At 45.1% G+C, this 17679-nt stretch overlaps 3 protein-coding genes across 5 annotated transcripts in view; 2 read left to right on the top strand and 1 right to left on the bottom strand.

Moving 5' to 3' along the window:
* shg (DE-cadherin) overlaps positions 1 to 10777 on the top strand; it is a 42727-nt gene extending 31950 nt beyond the window's left edge. The window contains exons 2-14 of the mRNA XM_033468744.2: positions 455 to 528; positions 807 to 951; positions 2291 to 2529; positions 3512 to 3700; positions 3774 to 4060; positions 4175 to 4445; positions 4559 to 5138; positions 5228 to 6754; positions 6833 to 7056; positions 7121 to 7336; positions 7440 to 7767; positions 7843 to 7995; positions 8066 to 10777. Coding sequence (XP_033324635.2) covers positions 455 to 528; positions 807 to 951; positions 2291 to 2529; positions 3512 to 3700; positions 3774 to 4060; positions 4175 to 4445; positions 4559 to 5138; positions 5228 to 6754; positions 6833 to 7056; positions 7121 to 7336; positions 7440 to 7767; positions 7843 to 7995; positions 8066 to 8208 — 4376 coding nt within the window. The 3' untranslated portion in view covers positions 8209 to 10777. The remainder of the gene's footprint in view (positions 1 to 454; positions 529 to 806; positions 952 to 2290; positions 2530 to 3511; positions 3701 to 3773; positions 4061 to 4174; positions 4446 to 4558; positions 5139 to 5227; positions 6755 to 6832; positions 7057 to 7120; positions 7337 to 7439; positions 7768 to 7842; positions 7996 to 8065) is intronic.
* Positions 10778 to 12515: 1738 nt separating this feature from the next.
* Positions 12516 to 15881, top strand: LOC117219550 (stAR-related lipid transfer protein 7, mitochondrial). Its single transcript, XM_033468752.2, has 6 exons — positions 12516 to 13299; positions 13415 to 13575; positions 13673 to 13941; positions 14034 to 14161; positions 14399 to 14538; positions 14613 to 15881. The coding sequence occupies exons 1-6, from the start codon at positions 12902 to 12904 to the stop codon at positions 14984 to 14986; spliced, it is 1470 nt and encodes a 489-aa protein (XP_033324643.2). The 5' UTR covers positions 12516 to 12901; the 3' UTR covers positions 14987 to 15881.
* On the bottom strand, positions 15315 to 17655 carry LOC117219551 (DNA-directed primase/polymerase protein). Of its 3 annotated transcripts, XM_033468753.2 has the most exons (4): positions 17060 to 17654; positions 16195 to 16982; positions 15873 to 16104; positions 15315 to 15771 (listed from the first exon to the last, which is right to left on the bottom strand). In XM_033468753.2, the coding sequence occupies exons 1-3, from the start codon at positions 17381 to 17383 to the stop codon at positions 15897 to 15899; spliced, it is 1320 nt and encodes a 439-aa protein (XP_033324644.2). In that variant the 5' UTR covers positions 17384 to 17654; the 3' UTR covers positions 15315 to 15771; positions 15873 to 15896. The 3 variants fall into 3 exon arrangements, with proteins under 3 accessions (XP_033324644.2, XP_076382859.1, XP_033324645.1); XM_076526744.1 differs by having other exon boundaries at positions 15315 to 16104; positions 17060 to 17655; XM_033468754.2 differs by lacking the exon at positions 15315 to 15771 and having other exon boundaries at positions 15963 to 16104; positions 16187 to 16982; positions 17060 to 17655.
* Positions 17656 to 17679: the final 24 nt, after the last annotated feature.

Below are 17679 nucleotides of genomic sequence, written 5' to 3'. Positions count from 1 at the left end.
TTAACAACACCGTATTAACTGAAATTTTGCTAATGGATGTTCTGCTTGAGCTTTTTCGATCGAATATCGCGTGTCGGCCGCGCACCCCTGCCCAACACGCATTCGCGCGCCCCTGTTTCTCTGCTCGTGTTTGCTCGACAACGCCGAAATTTCGTAAGGAATATCGCGGGTGTCGCGTCCAACGGGCAGAAGCGATCCCGGACAATTATAAAACGTCGCGACGCCGCGACGTCGCGCTTCTCATAAATCGAAAGCCACCGGCGAATCGTTTGCACGCTCGCGGATAGCAAGGGCGAACAGGGTCGCCGAGAAAATGCATTATACGCGCATGTGCTTGTACATTGTACACGTGCAGCTCGCGAAGCCGCTGCCTGTTGGCCTGCGAATCGTCGCTAGGCACGTACTCGGACGGGAAAAAGATTCTAACGAATACCCCGTCTCCTTTCTGTTTCAGCGGATGCAACGAGATTGAGGCATTCGAGGCACCTGGATGCGAGATCGCAGTTCTCCACCGAAGAGGAATTAACTGTGAGTGCTTCCCGGATCCCTCTTGATTCGATTTCTCACCCTCGGAACGACCGCTTTCTTCTCTCGTTTCTTATTCTTATTCTGTACCAGCGACAGTTCCTCTTCTCTCCAGCCACTACGCCGAGCCGTTTCACGATTTCTCTAGGTTTCGGTGTCGCGTCGCCCCGCGAAGTCTTTCGAACGATCCTTCTGCCGTTGAATTCCTGATAGAGAGACGGCACGGCATCGATGGAACCGTCTCTATGATGGTCTCGTTTTTTCTTTTTCTTTTTTTTTAGATGCCGCAGGGCGAGGAGAATCACAATCACAAGCCCGTGTTTTCGAACTGCTCGCACTATGCGCCGGTCGTGAAAGAGGAAGAGCCGGCGGGCACCGTGGTGGTGAAGGTGCACGCCGAGGACAGGGATCGTCCCGAGGATGGAGGTAAGACACACTCGTTCGTAGCCTTCCGATTCCGAAAGCCCGACGATGGTCTTGGAAACAATAACTAACCAAAATTCAATTCTTCAAGCTTCGTATTTGTACAAAATTCTGTTTCTATGTGTTGACAATTTCTTGGAACCACAAAATCGATGATATTAACGCTTTCAACGCAGTGTTTTAAAAACATGTATCACAATTCTATTATCATAATTGCACCATATTAAAATATGTATCGTAATTGTATTATTAACAAAATCTATCGTGTTTATATTATTAATAAAGTACATCGTGTGTAATTGCACCATTCCAAAAATATCAGAATTACGCTATCAAAATATGTATCGTAATCGTATTATTAACAAAATCCATCGTGTTTATATTATGAATGAAGTTTATCATGATTGTACCATTACAAAAATATATTAGAATTACATTATTAACATTTTGATTGCCTCGTTATCCATATGTGGATGAGAGAATTACTGAAAATTTAATTTACGTAAAATAACGTAATTATTTATATTATTATTTATATTTATATTATTATTATTATATTTTTATATTTATATTATTATTATTAACGTAATTATTATATTATTATATATAACGTTAATTATTTAATTTACGTAATCCATTACGGTCCCTTAATTTTATTAAAATGTAATTTTTGTTTAAATTGCCAACCGCTTTGCAATTTTAATTTAGTATCCATTCCAGTATTCACTTGTCTACATATTCAAATGTAAAAGCTCTTCCAAGCAGAAATTTCTTTTTATCAAAAATACTGGTTACGTCGTTCTTTTTAAGCGTTAATACAATATTTCTAACTTGATAATATTCTAGCTCTTGTCGACCCGAATTAAACGACCTACCTCTAACTTTGGAACAACGCTAAAATAATTTAACCCCTTGACTTACAAATAAAACGAAATTTGATTCGTCCGGAAATTACTATTTAATTTGGCTCAACTGAACAGTTACGTGCAAGCTAAAAAAGAGAATGTTTTATTTTGAAATTTGTGTTACTGATTTGTGGATGCAACATCGTTGTTGGTACTGTCGCGAAGGTGGGTGGGTGAGGCATCTTGAGCACATTGTAAACAAACCAGAATCGACGCCCGGGCGAAGGCAACTGAGTAATCTAATAATATACTACACGCCGTCCGTCGAAAACAGCTCTTGACGAGTTTAGTCTCGTCGAAGTTTACGGTGACACATGCGAAATGAACGACGACCCCGACTCATCATTGTATGTCAAGGGGTTAAGCGACTGAAAACGAATTCCCAGACCACTTTGCGTTCGGCGTTTTCCAATCCGGCTAACGTTTCCGATTTGCAGGCACCATCACGTACAGCTTCGTGGTCGCTCACGGCGAGAAGCTGAAATTCAAGATCGACAACAAGACAGGGTTGATCAGGACGACGCAGATGTTGGACAGAGACGAGCCCGCTCGTGAAAAGGAAGCGTACCTGACGATACTGGCGACCGATAACGGGAAGCCTCAGCTCGACGACGTCTGCACGTTCAAAGTAACGATAGAAGACGTGAACGACAACGCTCCGGTATTCGACAAAGTGGTAAGCCTTTCGAGTCCCTTCTGACGACGACCAACAGTCAACAATCGCCTCCACGGATCGGTCGGATTCGTTGGTTTCGTGGGACAAGCCGGGTGTACCGACCGAATGCTACATTTCATCCTCTGATTTACCCTCCGTCGGTGGTTTGCCAGCTTCGATCAGCCTCGATCAGTTCTGTTCATCTTCCCAGTCTCACCCCCACGAACCAAACCGAACCAACCGAGCGTCCCCGCGACCGATACATTTACACTATTCCGCCACTAACCACCTTTTGCTTGGATCTTCTTTCTTTCTCCATACCCAGGTCTTCCGTGGATACGTGTGGAAGGTTGGTCTTGTCATTTGCGGTGCGATTGCAGTTGTTCGATCTTTGTTTTTTCTTGGAATGCTGAATGCCGAATGCCGAATGCGAGTGTAAATTCGATCGCGTACACTGTCATACATAACGAATATGTAGACGCATGCATACGTGTCATTGTTCTTTTCTGTTTCACCATATCCATCGACGAAATCGCGCGATTCGAGCGGCACGATCGAAAGCTGTCGTGAACGCGCGGGAGCATAGGGACGCAAGGGGTGCGAGAGACAAGGGTAGCAGCGAGATCTTGCCGATCGCATCGCGGAGCTTGTTCGCGCGCGCGTCCATCTACCTTCCTTCCGAGTCTAGTAGTTCATGTATGGAATGCACGCGCAAGTTATTCTTCTCCACGATCTCTGCTCCAGTAATCGCTTCGCACGCGTCGCTCGACCAGAGAGAGAAAGAGAGAGAGAGAGAGAGAGAGAGAGAGAGAGAGAGCGCAGAAAAGCAGAAAGCGGAGAGCAGCGAGAGTAACAGCGAGATTCCGAGCCGTTCCAACGGTCGATCGCGATCGCGAGTCCGCGTGTATGCATGCACATGTAAACATAAACGTAAACGTGCGATCCTTGCTCCCGAGCAATTCAAAATTCTAACTTGTTTCCGCAATCCGTGGACGACGCGTAGGCGTACACCGAATCGGTACCGCAAGACTTGCCGTTGAGCAGCGAGGTGATGAGAGTCTCGGCCACGGACATCGACGACGGTAACAATTCGGTCGTCCACTACAGTCTGTCGCCAAAGAAGAAAGAGGACGGGGTCTACTTCCGGATAGACAGCCGAACAGGAGTGATATTCTTGAACAAGACCATCGACGTGAGTATCGAAAAAACAGTTCCCGATCGTCGCGAACCGAGTCGGCCAGAACCGAACGATGCGTCCCTTGCAGAGAAGTCCCGACTACAAGTTCAGCATGACCGCTACCGCGATGGATCAAGGCGAGAATCCGAAATCGAACGTGATCGACCTGGACATACGGGTGGTCGAGTCGCACAAGAAGGCTCCGACTTTCATGCAGAGGCCGCCGGGACCGATCCTGCTCAAGGAGAACTTTAGCGACTTCGATCGGAGCATCGAGAGGCTGACGGCTGTCTCGAATACCCTCAACGATACCAGCCTCCTTTTCATGCTGGTCAACGGTAGAACAGAGCAGACCAACAAAGCGAATACGTTTAGGTAAGCGCGATGCTGTACTCTACCTTTTATCCGTTACCCGAGTCTGTGCTCGACCGATCGACACTGCTCGGTGTCTCTTCGTTTTTTACAATTTTCGCTGTTTCGGTCGTTCAGAATCATTCAGAACAAAAACGTGGCGGACATCAAGCTCGCCCAGCGTCTCGACTACGAAAGCAACAGGATTTACTCGTTGATCGTGCGAGTGCAGAACAAGTATCAGCTGGCCGCTGAGACGGTGATCGAGATCGAGGTGGAGGACGTCAACGACAACATCCCGGCGTTTCGTGAGATAAAGAAAGGCAGCGTGCTCGAGAACGAACCGGCGGGAGTGCCGGTGATGCAGGTCCGCGCGATCGACGCGGATGGGACGTCCGCCAACAATCAGGTACGCGTAGTGTTATATATACTCTTTGTTAGACTCTCGAGACTCGAGACTTCTAGACTTTAGACTCTAGAAGGTGTCAACGGTGCTTGAACCTTCGTTGTTTTCATCGGCAGGTCACTTACGAGCTCGACAACTTTAAAGATCTGTTCGCCATCGACAAATACACCGGGAACATCACCACGCTGACGACTTTCGACAGAGAGAAAGAGGACACGTACAACGTTAAGGTGATCGCGATCGATAATTCTCCCAGCTCGCTATTCCAGACCGGCGAGCACAACAAGGGCCAGCAAGTGTTTCGCATTGAAATCGCGGACAAGAACGATAACGCGCCTCACTTCGACAAAGCGGTATACTTGACCAACCCGATCAACGAGGACGCCAATCAGAACGAAGTGGTCACCGAGGTGAAGGCCGTCGATTCGGACACGGCCAGTCCGGTTACCTACAGCATCATATTCGGCAACACCGACGACAGCTTCCTCATCGAGGAGACCACCGGCAAGATCCGCGTGAAGAACTTGCTGGATTACGAGAAGATCACGCAGTACAATCTGACGGTTAGAGCGTTCGACGGCCTGTACAACGACACCGCTCTGGTGAAGATCTTCATCGAGAACGTGAACGACAATCGACCGGTGTTTGGGAACTTTGAAAGGAATCCGACCATCGAGGAGGAGAAATTGGTCGAAGGTAGGTGTCCGATTTCTGGTGTCTATCGTTTCCCCTACCCGCTCGTTGATCCGTTGATCCCTACGGTATTAATTGGTTTCCGTACGCAGGTTGCATCACCACCGTGGTCGCCTACGATCCTGACATCAAGAACCGAAGCGCCGATCAGCACATCGCGTACTCCATAGTGAAGGAAGATCAGCAGCCACTGATCGAGATCGACAAGACCGGTTGCCTGAAGCTGAAGAAACCGTTGGACCGGGACTCCCCGCACGGCTACTCGATGTGGACAGTGCTCGTGATGGCCGTAGACGACGACGGATCTCCAAACGCGCTGAAGAGCCCAGTGCTGGTCAACATCACGCTGATCGATATCAACGACAACGCTCCTTTCCTCGACATGCCCTATCCCGTGATCTGGGAAGAGAACAGGGATCCCGGCCGGATCACGGAGTTGAAGGCCCGTGACTATGACTCCGACGAGAACGGGCCGCCGTTCAATTTTAGCATCGATACGAGCACCGCGGACGACGAGATTCTCGAGAAATTCGAGATTCGCAGCGCCGATCTGTACGCCCTGGTTCGATTCGACCGCGAACAACGTAAGAGTTATGATATCCCAATCGCGATCACCGATCAAGGACAGCCAACCATGACAGGCACGTCTACCTTGACCGTGATCATCGGCGACGAAAACGACAATCCGATGTCCGAGGGTTCCAGCTCCATATTCGTCTACAACTACAAAGGCGAGGCGCCCAACACCGAGATTGGACGGGTCTACGTGAAAGACGCAGACGATTGGGACTTGCCGGACAAACACTTTGCCTGGGACCCGCCGCACGACGGGTTCGATCTGAATCAGGATACGGGGATGATTACATTGCTGTCAGGCACCTCGAACGACACTTTCGTCCTCAAGTTTCTCGTGACCGAACACAGCCTGCGCATCAAACGCCATCAGGTGTCCGCGTACGTGAACGTTACCGTGAAGGAGCTGCCCGAAGAGGCCGTTACTAGATCTGGGTCCGTCCGTTTCTACGGAATCACCGCAGAGCAGTTCGTCGAGCCCGATGAGTACGGCGTCAGCAAGAAGGAGGTCTTCCAGGAGAGGATCGCGAACATGTTGAACGCGTCGGTCGAAAATGTTGACGTGTTCACTGTGCTCCATTCGCCGCACCACAACAACAGGAGCCTGCTCGACGTGCGATTCGCCGCTCACGGTAGTCCTTACTTTGCTTCTGAGAAGCTCAACACGATTCTGGCTCAGCATTCGAAGGAGATCGAAAGGGAGCTCAGGACAGACATTTTGCTGGTCAACATCGACGAATGTCTCTTCGAGAAACAGCATTGCAACGATTCCTGTCGGAGTTACTTAAACGCCAGCACAATCCCCTACGCTGTCTACACGAACACCAGCTCGTTCGTCGGTGTCCGAGCGGTGGTGGATCCACAGTGCACCTGCCACGTGGCGGAGCCGATCGTTTGCCTGAACGGTGGTACCCCGTTCGCGGAACGATGCGAGTGTCCACCTGCTTTCGAGGGTCCCAGGTGCGAAGTCCTTGGCATAGGTTTCCACGGCGACGGTTGGGCCGTGATGCCTCCGCCTGGTCAAGCTTGCGACGAGTCCCACTTGGGTATATATCATCGATCTTGTCTTGTTCTTCTTCTTCTTCGTATTTGACTTTGTCTTTATCCTATCCCATCGTAAACAGGTCTTGAGATCACACCCCATGTCGACAACGGTTTGGTGTTTTACTTTGGTCCGATCACGTACAGCCCCAAAGTTGGCATTCAAGATTTTATGTCGCTCGAGCTGCAGCAAGGATACGCGGTTCTGTACGTCGACTACGGCTCGGGAACTGCACGTCTCGATCAGAAGCAGATCCTGCTCACGGACGGCAAGAGCCATAGGATAGACGTTTTCTGGAACAAGAACGTAAGCGACTCGCGGTATTCTTTCCGCGCAGCGACTCATGCTCGTCTCTCCATCTGTTCTCCAGGTGATCGAGTTGACGGTGGATAACTGCGGGATAACGGCCTGCATGAGTTTAACCGCGCCGCAAGGTACCAACGAATTTCTGAACGTGAACGGTCCGATGCAGATCGGAGGAACTCTGAGCAACCTCGCGCTGCTCTCTTCGCAGCTCCAATGGGACTACAAGCCGACCGAGAAAGGATTCACCGGGTGTATACGCAACATGACTTTCAACGGAAACGTAATGTCCCGAATTTGATTATCCCCCGTGGTATTTCTCGTGCACGTTCTCGTTTATCGTACGATCTTTCACCGATTCGCCTAACGATTCTCACACGTTTCAGACCTACAATCTGGGTATGCCCTCGCTGTCGAGGAACGCGGACCCAGGCTGCAACCATGGAATGGCCAAGGCGGTCTCCTTCGGAATCGATACCAACTTTTTGGTCGCGATTTTGGTCTGCATCGCGTTTTTGTTGATCTTATTGCTCGCGGTGGTGGTACATAGGCGCAAGACAGACGACCTCTACAAAGACATGGACGATATTCGAGAAAACATAATCAATTACGAGGACGAGGGAGGTGGCGAGGTTGATACGGGCTACGATTTAAACGTTCTGCGAACCATTTACGATGCCCCTCCGATCGATTCGAAGATAGTGTCGGGCAGAGGTAAGCCCGTTTCTCTTCCTGTTCCTTTTGGTTGACGATCAATGTCCGCTTAAACGATCTATTCTCTTATCGAAGCTCCCGACGAGGTGCCGGACATATGCGGTTTCCTGGACGGCAAGAAGGAAAGTTGCGACAAAGACCCCGACACGAATCCGTTCGACGATGTCAGGCATTACGCGTACGAAGGCGAGGGCAACTCCGAGGGCTCCTTATCGTCTTTAGCTTCTTGTACGTATTTCGCAATAATTGCGACGCACAACATCGACCCGCTCTAATCAAAATATTCTCCCGGTTACAGGTACCGACGACGGAGACCTCAAGTTCAACTACCTCTCAAATTTCGGACCCCGATTCCGCAAGCTGGCCGATATGTACGGAGAGGAAGCCAGCGACGAGGAGAGCGACGGCGTTGGAGAACGGGAAAGCGAGAGCTGGTGTTGAGCCTCTATCCGTTCTGACCTCGTGATTTGACGCTAATCGCTCGCAAGCGCATTTGCATTTTGTACTTAAACGACGCGCGTGAAACAGAGACAGAATCGAACCTCTCGGCGTTCTATCGTCGCCGTCGTAGATCGATCGACGGGTGACGGCAAACTGCAGGCAGAGGTGTAGCGACTCGTACCCTGATCTTACCTTAATCAGCAAATCGACATCGCGACGAGGCGAACCAGCGAAACGGGCCATGCCCTGTGTTTTTGTAACAAAGATATAGTGTAGTTGGTTGTTTCGCGTTCAAGATCGCACCATTTCCGATGTGACCAACAGTACCGTACATATCTCTTCGGCCCGGATCATGGAGTCATCGAATCGACGACATCCGATGGAACGTCGTTGGAACCACTTGTTGCGTGTATACTTCGCGGAACGATACATCCGCGTGTCTCGGAGTTTGGCAATCATTCGAGTTACAAGATTTTCGGGATGCTACTTTTACACTTAACATTATATTACAGAAGTCTAAGAGGTGACATATGCGCGAGCATCGCGGCACACCGTAACGCACGACATCACACCACACCGTGGATTCGAGTAAAATTTCTTCCATCGAAATCCTGAAAATTCCACCACGAGACGAAATCGATGGAACCGAGAGCAAACGAACTAGTGTCGACACGTTATTTAACTGATAGAGTATTTTCTGCGTTGGAGGTCTGATTGTGAGTGTTAGGAATCACGCAAACGTGTGTTTGCGTGTGCATATGTGTGCGTGTATGCGGGAAACGCAAGAATGTACGCATACGCGAGTAAGTAGGTATAAATATAGATAGACGAGAATACGCGAACGGAAACGCACGATCGAGATACGATTTTTTCCAAGACACAAACGTGTTTTTCGAGGCTCGCAGACAGAGTCGAGTTACGAGTAGAGTGTCGGTAACGGAAATGAGATGGGGACAAAACGAAATCATGGATATCATGATATCGTGCAGCCAGAACCGATTGATATCGAACGTGCGATAGAGCATAAATAAAACTCGAAACACCGAACAGAAATCGAAGAGAATATCTCCACCGCTAATTCCGAGACCGCGTAGTCTGTGTTTAAAATAACTGCTTTTGTCTAGGAAGCTGTTTGCTTCGATCCTCTTTTTACTTTCTCGTTTCTTCCAGTCTTTCGATCGTTGCTCGTCGTGCTCCGCCTCGGAAAACAATTTCTACGACTCCACACATATATATATGTGTGTGTGTGTGTACACATATATGTATATATATATTCGTGTACTTATGTACGCGTATACGCACGTACGTACACGTATATATGTGATAATAATTTGTAAGCTTTTTGTACGATATAACAGTGACGGTATATACATATATATATATATAAATATATATTATATATAAATATATATCACGAACGCGCGCTAGACGAGGCAGCGTTGTATACATGTGTGTTTGCGAGCGTGTATGCGTGTCGAAAAGAGAGAGAGAGAGAGAGAGAGAGAGAGAGAGAAAGAGAGAAAGATAGAATGCGGCAACGAAAGAAGAAAAAAGAAAAGAGCCAACGTGTAATTTATACGATAAAAAAAAATAGGATGCAGCTTAAGCGAAAGCGTGTGATCTCAAAGCATATACGGATGCGCCGATCGCGTGTAACAGCACGCGCGAACGAATTAGCTGCGAGCTACTTAGACTGTAGAAGATTCACGGAAACTTTGTCGAGGTGCCACGATTGGTGATCGCGTCCCTCGCATTTTGCAGTACAAAATACGTTTCCGTTGACGAACGTCGCGAAACAAATTTGTCGCTTGTCCATGACAGGGGATACAGAATGCAGTTCCCGATGAAATCGAAACTTCGGATCGCGTCCGCGTTGTTTTACTCGTCGTTTCCATTATTATTTCATTGTCATTCCTGCTAGTTCTATTCCATACCGATACGCAAGTTTTCGATTGCATGGGCACTGCTCGACCATAGGAGCTCGCTGATGGCTCGAAACAGCCATCGGTAGACACAGCGTCGCGATAGTTTTATAATTCGTATTCGAAATCGAACACTGCCCTTCAATGCTACCGAAGAAAAGACCAGATAAGAACAACAACAACAACAACGAGAAAGAGAGAGAGAGAGAGAGAAATATAAGTAGATAGACAGATGAAAATAGAGACAACTGCGTTCTTGAACGCAGGCTCTACCTTTTCTGAACACTTCCCGTTCCATCGCATACTTCCTTGTCCAGCATATACTGCACACCGATAGATGATTTAAAGGCTAAGGCAAACCTTCACAGAAATACAGAAAAATTGTGAAAACGGGAAGCGATGCTAGCACAGATCGGTGGTACCCGTATGCACAGGCTTCTTGTACTATTTACTATACGATACAGCGACACTGTATCCCGAGCAAGCGAGAATGGTCTCTCGCGTCTCATCGGACGTGTGATATAGTCGGTGGCAAGGCGTACGCGTGCACACCTTTATCCTTTAGCCGTGCGATCCATTTGTCTTTGTCGGAGATACGTGTAATTTGTTCTTTTTGTAGCAATAAAGTAAACTTCGATTACAAGAAACGAATACGATTACGATCCAGCATCATCGCCGTACGATGCCGGAAACTTTCCGTGGATCTATCGCCGGAGAACTGGTGGCTCGATTCGAACTGAGAAAACTCCGAGAACCGGTTTAATTAACCGAATTGGGCTTCGCACCAATACAGCACCCACATACGAAGAAGCCTCGCATCGTGTTGCAACTGTGTCCCGACTGCTCCGTTGGGAAACGCCTAGGACCCTCTGGGAAGCCGTAGGGCCATAGGGCCTTCGGGACACGATATCGCAAAATTCTTTTTCGTGGATTCAAGTTCTCGCATCGAACAAATTATTTGAAAATTGATCGCGACTCGATTCGATCCGCTCGAGCGGAGCGAGAGGAAGCTTTCTGTTCCCGAAAACTATTTGTAGACACTAGAGACAAATCGTCACCGAGAGTCTTCCCAATTAAAATTCGTGCGTGAAAGAGCTTGAAGGAACGAGGGATGATTCTTTCACGCCGGCGCTGTCCAAGAATACCCGAATGGTTTCTCCCGCAAAGGGATGGAACTAAACTATAAAAGCATCGGCAAATACCCTTGGTCGTTCACAATCGCAATCACTCGTAGCACATTGGACCAGTGATTCTTGTCCTTGTGCTTTCTAGAACGCCGTTAATTCGTACATTCCGCAACGCAACACGAACCAGACATGTAAGTGCTTCGTATTCGTTAATTTTCGGTTTCGACGTCAGCTTCAATTTCGAATTCAATCTCGATTTCGCAGGTATCGAAAAATCCGACACGACTTGCTCGCGATCATTCTTCTGGCATGCTTGATCTTGAACACCGGGACCGAAGCTCAGCTAAATTTCTCGACCGGCTGGGGAAAAAGAAACGAAAGAGGAGGTGCGACCGATTCGACCGGTGGCATCGCGTGCGGTTCGAAGGCCGCGCCCACGCTCGAACAATTGCTGAATATCTATTATTCGATACAAGTATGCTTTTCTTTTGTCCGTTACGATTTCACACGTTCGGAACTGTCCCGCGAAACATTTCCTTCTACTCGGTTCGCAGATGGAGGCACAGAAAATGTTGGATTGTCGTAAGCTGAACGAGTGAAAGGGGAGCAATCGCGATCGAACATCGGTGGAAGCATCGCGGACACTGGACCATACCGAAAATATCCGATTCGAACAACTTTAACGACGTCTTTCGCGCAACCTGTCCGTCGAAGATGCGGGATCCTCGACGTGCCAAGGCTGCGCAAGAAACTGTTTCATTTCGAGCGATCGTAGCTTGTCAAATTAGCGATACGAACGACAATACAAACAATGAGTAGTACTGCAGGCACACTTTTCTTGCGCCCACCTGTTTATCCGTATACATTATCCCTTTATTCGTTTATCCGTTTCAAGTCCGCGCTTTTGAATTTTCAAATGCGAGTGCGCACCATCGATATATCGGAGTAGGTCACGATCGATCGACTAGTCCGTGTTGTCGATGCATCGCTGCTTGCGAGAGTAATCGATGCGATAAACGATTCAAATTCTTTTTATACGTTCTCCCGTAAAATTTCAACGCCATGGACGCGAACACATGATCGTGTTTTTATTATGAATTCACGATCGTTTAAAACGGTGTTACGAAACATACGATATTTCTCAAGGAACTTCGACCAAAAAAATTCGAATTCAAAGAGAATCGAAATTGAAAGCGTCGACCGCGACAGAGATATCGATATTCGTTCAGCATGCGTTATATGTATTATAATTCGTCCGCTACATCTCCAGCGAACGAGTGAATGTCAGCGATGCTAGCGATGCCGAGTCGTATCTGTCGCACATGTATGTAGTACTGATGTAGCAATCGAGTGAACGATCAATTTACTCGTGTATAGTTGCTCGAAGAAAAATGATTTGAAGTTTTTCTGCTGATACGATTTTCGAGATAAGCGAGAATCACGTTCGTCGAGCAACTACTATTCGCAACCTTTCGGAGTGAGAGATAACCTATAGGAGCGTGGTTGCTCGAGATTTTCGTTCGGCAAAATTGTCGGCGCAACGTGACCGCTGGTGTAACGAAACCAACCAAATTGTCCATGTTCAACCGATACTAAAACATCCCGTTCACATTACGTCGGAGTCGAGCAGAGGAGAAACCGACGATGTACACGGTACAATTGTCGGGTTTGTTGTCGAAACGATTCCACAAAGATTACGTGCGAAACGGTACTAGGTTAGCACCACCTTTTCGGCAGTACGGAAATTATGGAAAATTCCGTGAATGTCGTAAGAGGATAAGCGTCTGGTTGAAAGATCACAGCGGTCGAGTGGCCCAAGCTTGCGCCCAACAATTCGAATTCATCGCAGCGCAACGTATTCGAAGAAGTCTGCAAATATTCCACCTGTACACGCGAATATGGGACGAAGTGGCGCTCAAGGAATTCATTAAATCTTGGAGGAATCGTGCTTTCAGAAATAGCAAACGCTTTCTGACCAGCAGCATAGGCGTCGCGGCGTTCAACTGGGACCGCGAAAGAATAAGCGAGCAGGAAATAAGCAGGTGAATTCATGCACATGTTTACGTTCGAAATCGTGGAGCACGATCGATCGATCGTTTCGCTATGCGTAATCCGTTTCTTTTTTTACCTCTGCTTGATACCGAATGTTTTTGCCAGTTACAAGCAGGAAATCGAGGGAATTTACAAGTTAAGAGACACTACCGTCGTTTGTCCAAATTGCCATCTGAGGATCATAATAGACGTCCAACAACCTGGAATCAAATATTGTACCTGCCAAGACAACAAAACTAAATACAGCGCTACCGACAATCAAGATTGTAAGTGACAATCCGTATGATATTCTGCTAACAGACATAAAGTTATTCGTAGCCATGTGAAACATGCCAAACTTATTTACTTATTTGTTTATCACAGCAGAGGGATGGAAGCCGTACCTAGAGCGGGAGGATATGCTTATATGGAGGAGGAAAGAACCAAATTCTGGAGGACTATTCGCGTACAAAGTATACGGTTCGTTCGCGGACGTTACCGCCGACGACTTCCTACAAACGCAAATAGACGTCGAATATAGAAAACAATGGGATCCAATTGCTCGCGAATTGCGAATCCTAGACAGTGATCCAAAGTCGGAAACGTCAGAAATCGACCGATCTGACGTCATATATTGGGAAACCGAATGGCCTGTATGAGATGACCATTTTACTTTATCTCATTTAGTTCTGTTCATAATACCAAAATATTTTTCGCAACCTGCAATCGCGTGTTTTGCTTTCAGACATTATTCGCGAACAGGGACTACGTGTACCAACGAAGATGGATTGTGGACAAAGATAGGCGTTTAATAATAATCATCAGTAAAGGAACAGAACATCCTGAAGCTCCAACTAAACCTGGAATATACAGGTATAGAGATACCGTGAAAATTTGTCGTTACCCGTCAAGCAGTAACTTTCAATAATTTAGGTAGCACGCGTTCAACTATGACATTGTTAAGTAGGTCGATCGATCTTTTCTAGTTTCGTATTTCGTTACGGAATCACCTAGTTCAATAAGTATTTGGACTGCCAGAATTAAATATGAAAGTAGGAGAATCTAAGATTCTCCTTAATCAATGAATAATCTGAAGTCTGTACATAACAGAGTCTCGACGTATTGGTCGTACATGGTGATACGGCCTTATACAGAATTCCATGAACCAGGCATTGAATTCGGGTTGACCTACTTTGATGATCCTGGCGTAAATATACCATCCACGGTTACATCATGGGTTGCGATGTCAGGTAAATACTTCCATATATCAATTAAAATTCAATAAAAAAATATTTAATTAACTTACATTTTTGTTTATTACTAGGATTACCAAACTTTTTAATTCGTATGAGAAAAGCATCGAAGAATTACCACGATTACAAAGAAAGTATCGATACGACCTGTATCAGTTACGTTTCATTGAAAAATAATGTTTCCGAAGTCGAAGTCAGAGAAAATACCGAGCCAAATTTGGAAAGCAGCAAAACATTGAACCATGAGATAGTTAATATCACTGAAGAAACCAATGTATTAAAATTCAAGGAGGCCGGGCAAGAACAACGCGAAGGAAACGATACGAAAGAAGAACACGACCAAGAAGACGAACAAGGCGAAAATGAAGACGAAGATGGTACAGATTCGGGCAAGGAGGGCAGGGGATTATTAGATTATTTTTTTCTAGCGAAGTTATTCGCTTGACGAGGGAATTTTACGATGTGTGAGGCCAAAATGATTGGGTGCCGTCAATAGAATGATATATCGTAACTCCGAATGGACAGAATCGCTTGCGCTCACAGAAAGAAGTCAAATATATCGTATTTATACGAACGCACGTCACAAAAAAAACACATCAAACGACTCGCGACAAAACTTCTATGAAAACTACAATTGCGAGACTGATTCACCCTCCTCATGTCCTATTTCATTTACGTCGTTCATGCGTAACCGAGTGAATACTACTACTCGCTGCGATATACTTATATGAATTTTTCAATGGAGAATATTATCAACTAAATTTTACACAGAATTGTACAAATTAAAATATTTTATTGTATCAGTGTACATTTAGCGAATGTAGTCTAAATATAGATGTATAAAATAGCAAATTTATTTAATATAAACTTGTATGTACATACGTTCGCGCGTGCAATGTAATAATAATACAACATATTTATACATATATATCAGAGGACGAGTACGTGCGTTTATGCATATATGTATATGTATATACATATATACATATTTATGTGTGCGTCTGTTTCGTGTACATACGTATGTTGCATATAATCTTCCTTTCCGTATTTGGTTTCATTGCACACATGTAACTCATATATAATACTCCTTTTGTACGATAAAAATTTGTATCAATTGGTAAAGAACTCCATATTACACAATAACTTTGAACTCTGTCGTAACGGTAACAAAGACATTCTGTACGGGAAATCTTTTCGAAGAATTTTGGCCAGAAGCTGTGTACCATGTACCTGAAATAACGCATTTCACTGAATCTTATTTCCATATATGTGTGCGTTCCTAATCTAAAGCCTATTTTTTTTGTTATCTTTACCCTAATAAAACATTTTACCGTGATAAATATCAATTTCCTGTACTATACACTCTCGATTTCAACGGAACTTAAGAGAATATCGTTTTCGTCGCCGATTTGAAAGCAAACTTCCTCTGGTAATTTCTTTGGTTCCGATTTAAAACCTGTACAATCTTCATCATGACACTTCTGATACATTGTTTTATTTATTAAGTCTATGATGAGAAAAACGTTGTTGCTTTTGTGGCATCGACCAATATTTTCGCAATATCTGTAAACCAAAAAATGTTTGTAATTCGTCTATATAGTTTCTCAGTTATATTCGAACTAGCAACTCGAATCTTCGACCATACGTTAGTACCTGTATCCAGTTGTCTCGTAAACTAACACTTTGTTAGAATCATGATATTTACATGCGCGTATTTTACCAGGGTGGATCTTGTCGCGAATGTACTTATCCAATATTGGATACTTCGAATATTTCTCAGTTTCTTGATAGAGATACTTTGGCGAGTATGGCTTGAAACGTTTTGCTTCTACCATACACATATCTGAATATTCCAAAAGTATCAAATCAGATTTAGAAGTAAAGAAGGTGACCAATGAATCTATAAATATGCACAACTCCTTATCTTTGTGCAAATTTGAAGGAATATATTTACAGTCATTAGAAATTTCCATATTAGACTGTTTTCCCCATTTTGTAGATTTATACAATCTAAAATGTCTATTTTTAGTATAGACTGCTGTGTCTATAAACAGTTTGTGTCCCTTACGTGTTTTTACAAACAATTGTTCTAGTTTTGTTTTATCAAAGGAACTTAAAATACTATGCTGGTTTTGGTCCGTGGAAACATATTTTACAATATCGTTGCATATTGATTTTATCAATCTACCAACATGATAATTATCTTTGAACGCTACATCTTTGATATTAATTATAACATGCCGGCTAAATTTTTCAGGTGTAGTGGAATCCAAATTGAGCACATTGTACCTGTTGCATGGTAAGCCCCAATACTTAAGAAAATAAGCACCAATAATATCAATTATAGTGTTAGTCATGACAGGACCGTAACTCTCAGGATTCAGCTCAATTGAGTATTCTAAGTCCAAATACAGACGGCAAGGAGAGTTTTCTGGGATCACCTAGTTTAAAATTGCTTCTGTGTTACTGCACATATATACATAAATTAATACTGGTAATAGTACGAAATATGTACTACCTCGTAAGAGCACCTCTTTTCCGGAGGTCGATGTTCGTAATGCCACCAATAGACCTCGGGATGAGCTACCACAAATTTACGATAGCCATTATCTCCTTGATAGACAAATGTGCAAAGCATATCGGTGTTAGTGCTCTTTTTAAATGCAGTTACCATCGCATCTACTTGTTTTTCAAATTCCATCCAAAAAGTTGGCGGGCCTAAAATATGCAATGGCATTTTACGATGTTCCTCCACCCAAAACGGTTTTGAATACGGTTTCACCATCTGCATCTCAGCTTTGGCAATTATTTCCTTGTTATAAAATTTATGAGGACTAATCATATTCAAAATAGAGCTTTCATTCGAAATTAAACAGTCTGTTCGGCTTAAAAACCTTCAGCATTTACTGTTTACGCTTATCTATCTCTTCTTTTCGCGCCAATTGTAAGTTCACGAATATTATGCCGCCGTTACATCATAACCTCAAAGCTGGACATAAAAAATCACGTGGCGCAAATTGATACATCATTTTTGTTACTAGTACCAACACCTTTTTCGAATTTCGTGTCATCGATTTTTTACATTAACTGTCGATGGATCCGCACTCTTTTCTGTGTGGCGCCATCTACGGGGGCGGA

This window comes from Megalopta genalis, chromosome 15 (genome assembly GCF_051020955.1).
Source record: "Megalopta genalis isolate 19385.01 chromosome 15, iyMegGena1_principal, whole genome shotgun sequence".
Lineage (NCBI taxonomy): Eukaryota > Metazoa > Arthropoda > Insecta > Hymenoptera > Halictidae > Megalopta > Megalopta genalis.
Note: the sequence above shows the minus strand (reverse complement) of the source record. Positions and strands in the feature narration are given on the sequence as shown.

Coding starts and splice junctions, on each gene's coding strand:
- LOC117219550 (XM_033468752.2), top strand. CDS start 12,902: ATGTACACGGTACAATTGTCGGGTTTGTTGTCGAAACGATTCCACAAA. Junction 13,300..13,414: donor AGCGAGCAGGAAATAAGCAG/GTGAATTCATGC, acceptor TGTTTTTGCCAG/TTACAAGCAGGAAATCGAGG. Junction 14,162..14,398: donor ACTAAACCTGGAATATACAG/GTATAGAGATAC, acceptor TGTACATAACAG/AGTCTCGACGTATTGGTCGT.
- LOC117219551 (XM_076526744.1), bottom strand. CDS start 17,383: ATGATTAGTCCTCATAAATTTTATAACAAGGAAATAATTGCCAAAGCT. Junction 16,983..17,059: donor AAAAGAGGTGCTCTTACGAG/GTAGTACATATT, acceptor ATTTTAAACTAG/GTGATCCCAGAAAACTCTCC. Junction 16,105..16,194: donor TACGAGACAACTGGATACAG/GTACTAACGTAT, acceptor TTTGGTTTACAG/ATATTGCGAAAATATTGGTC.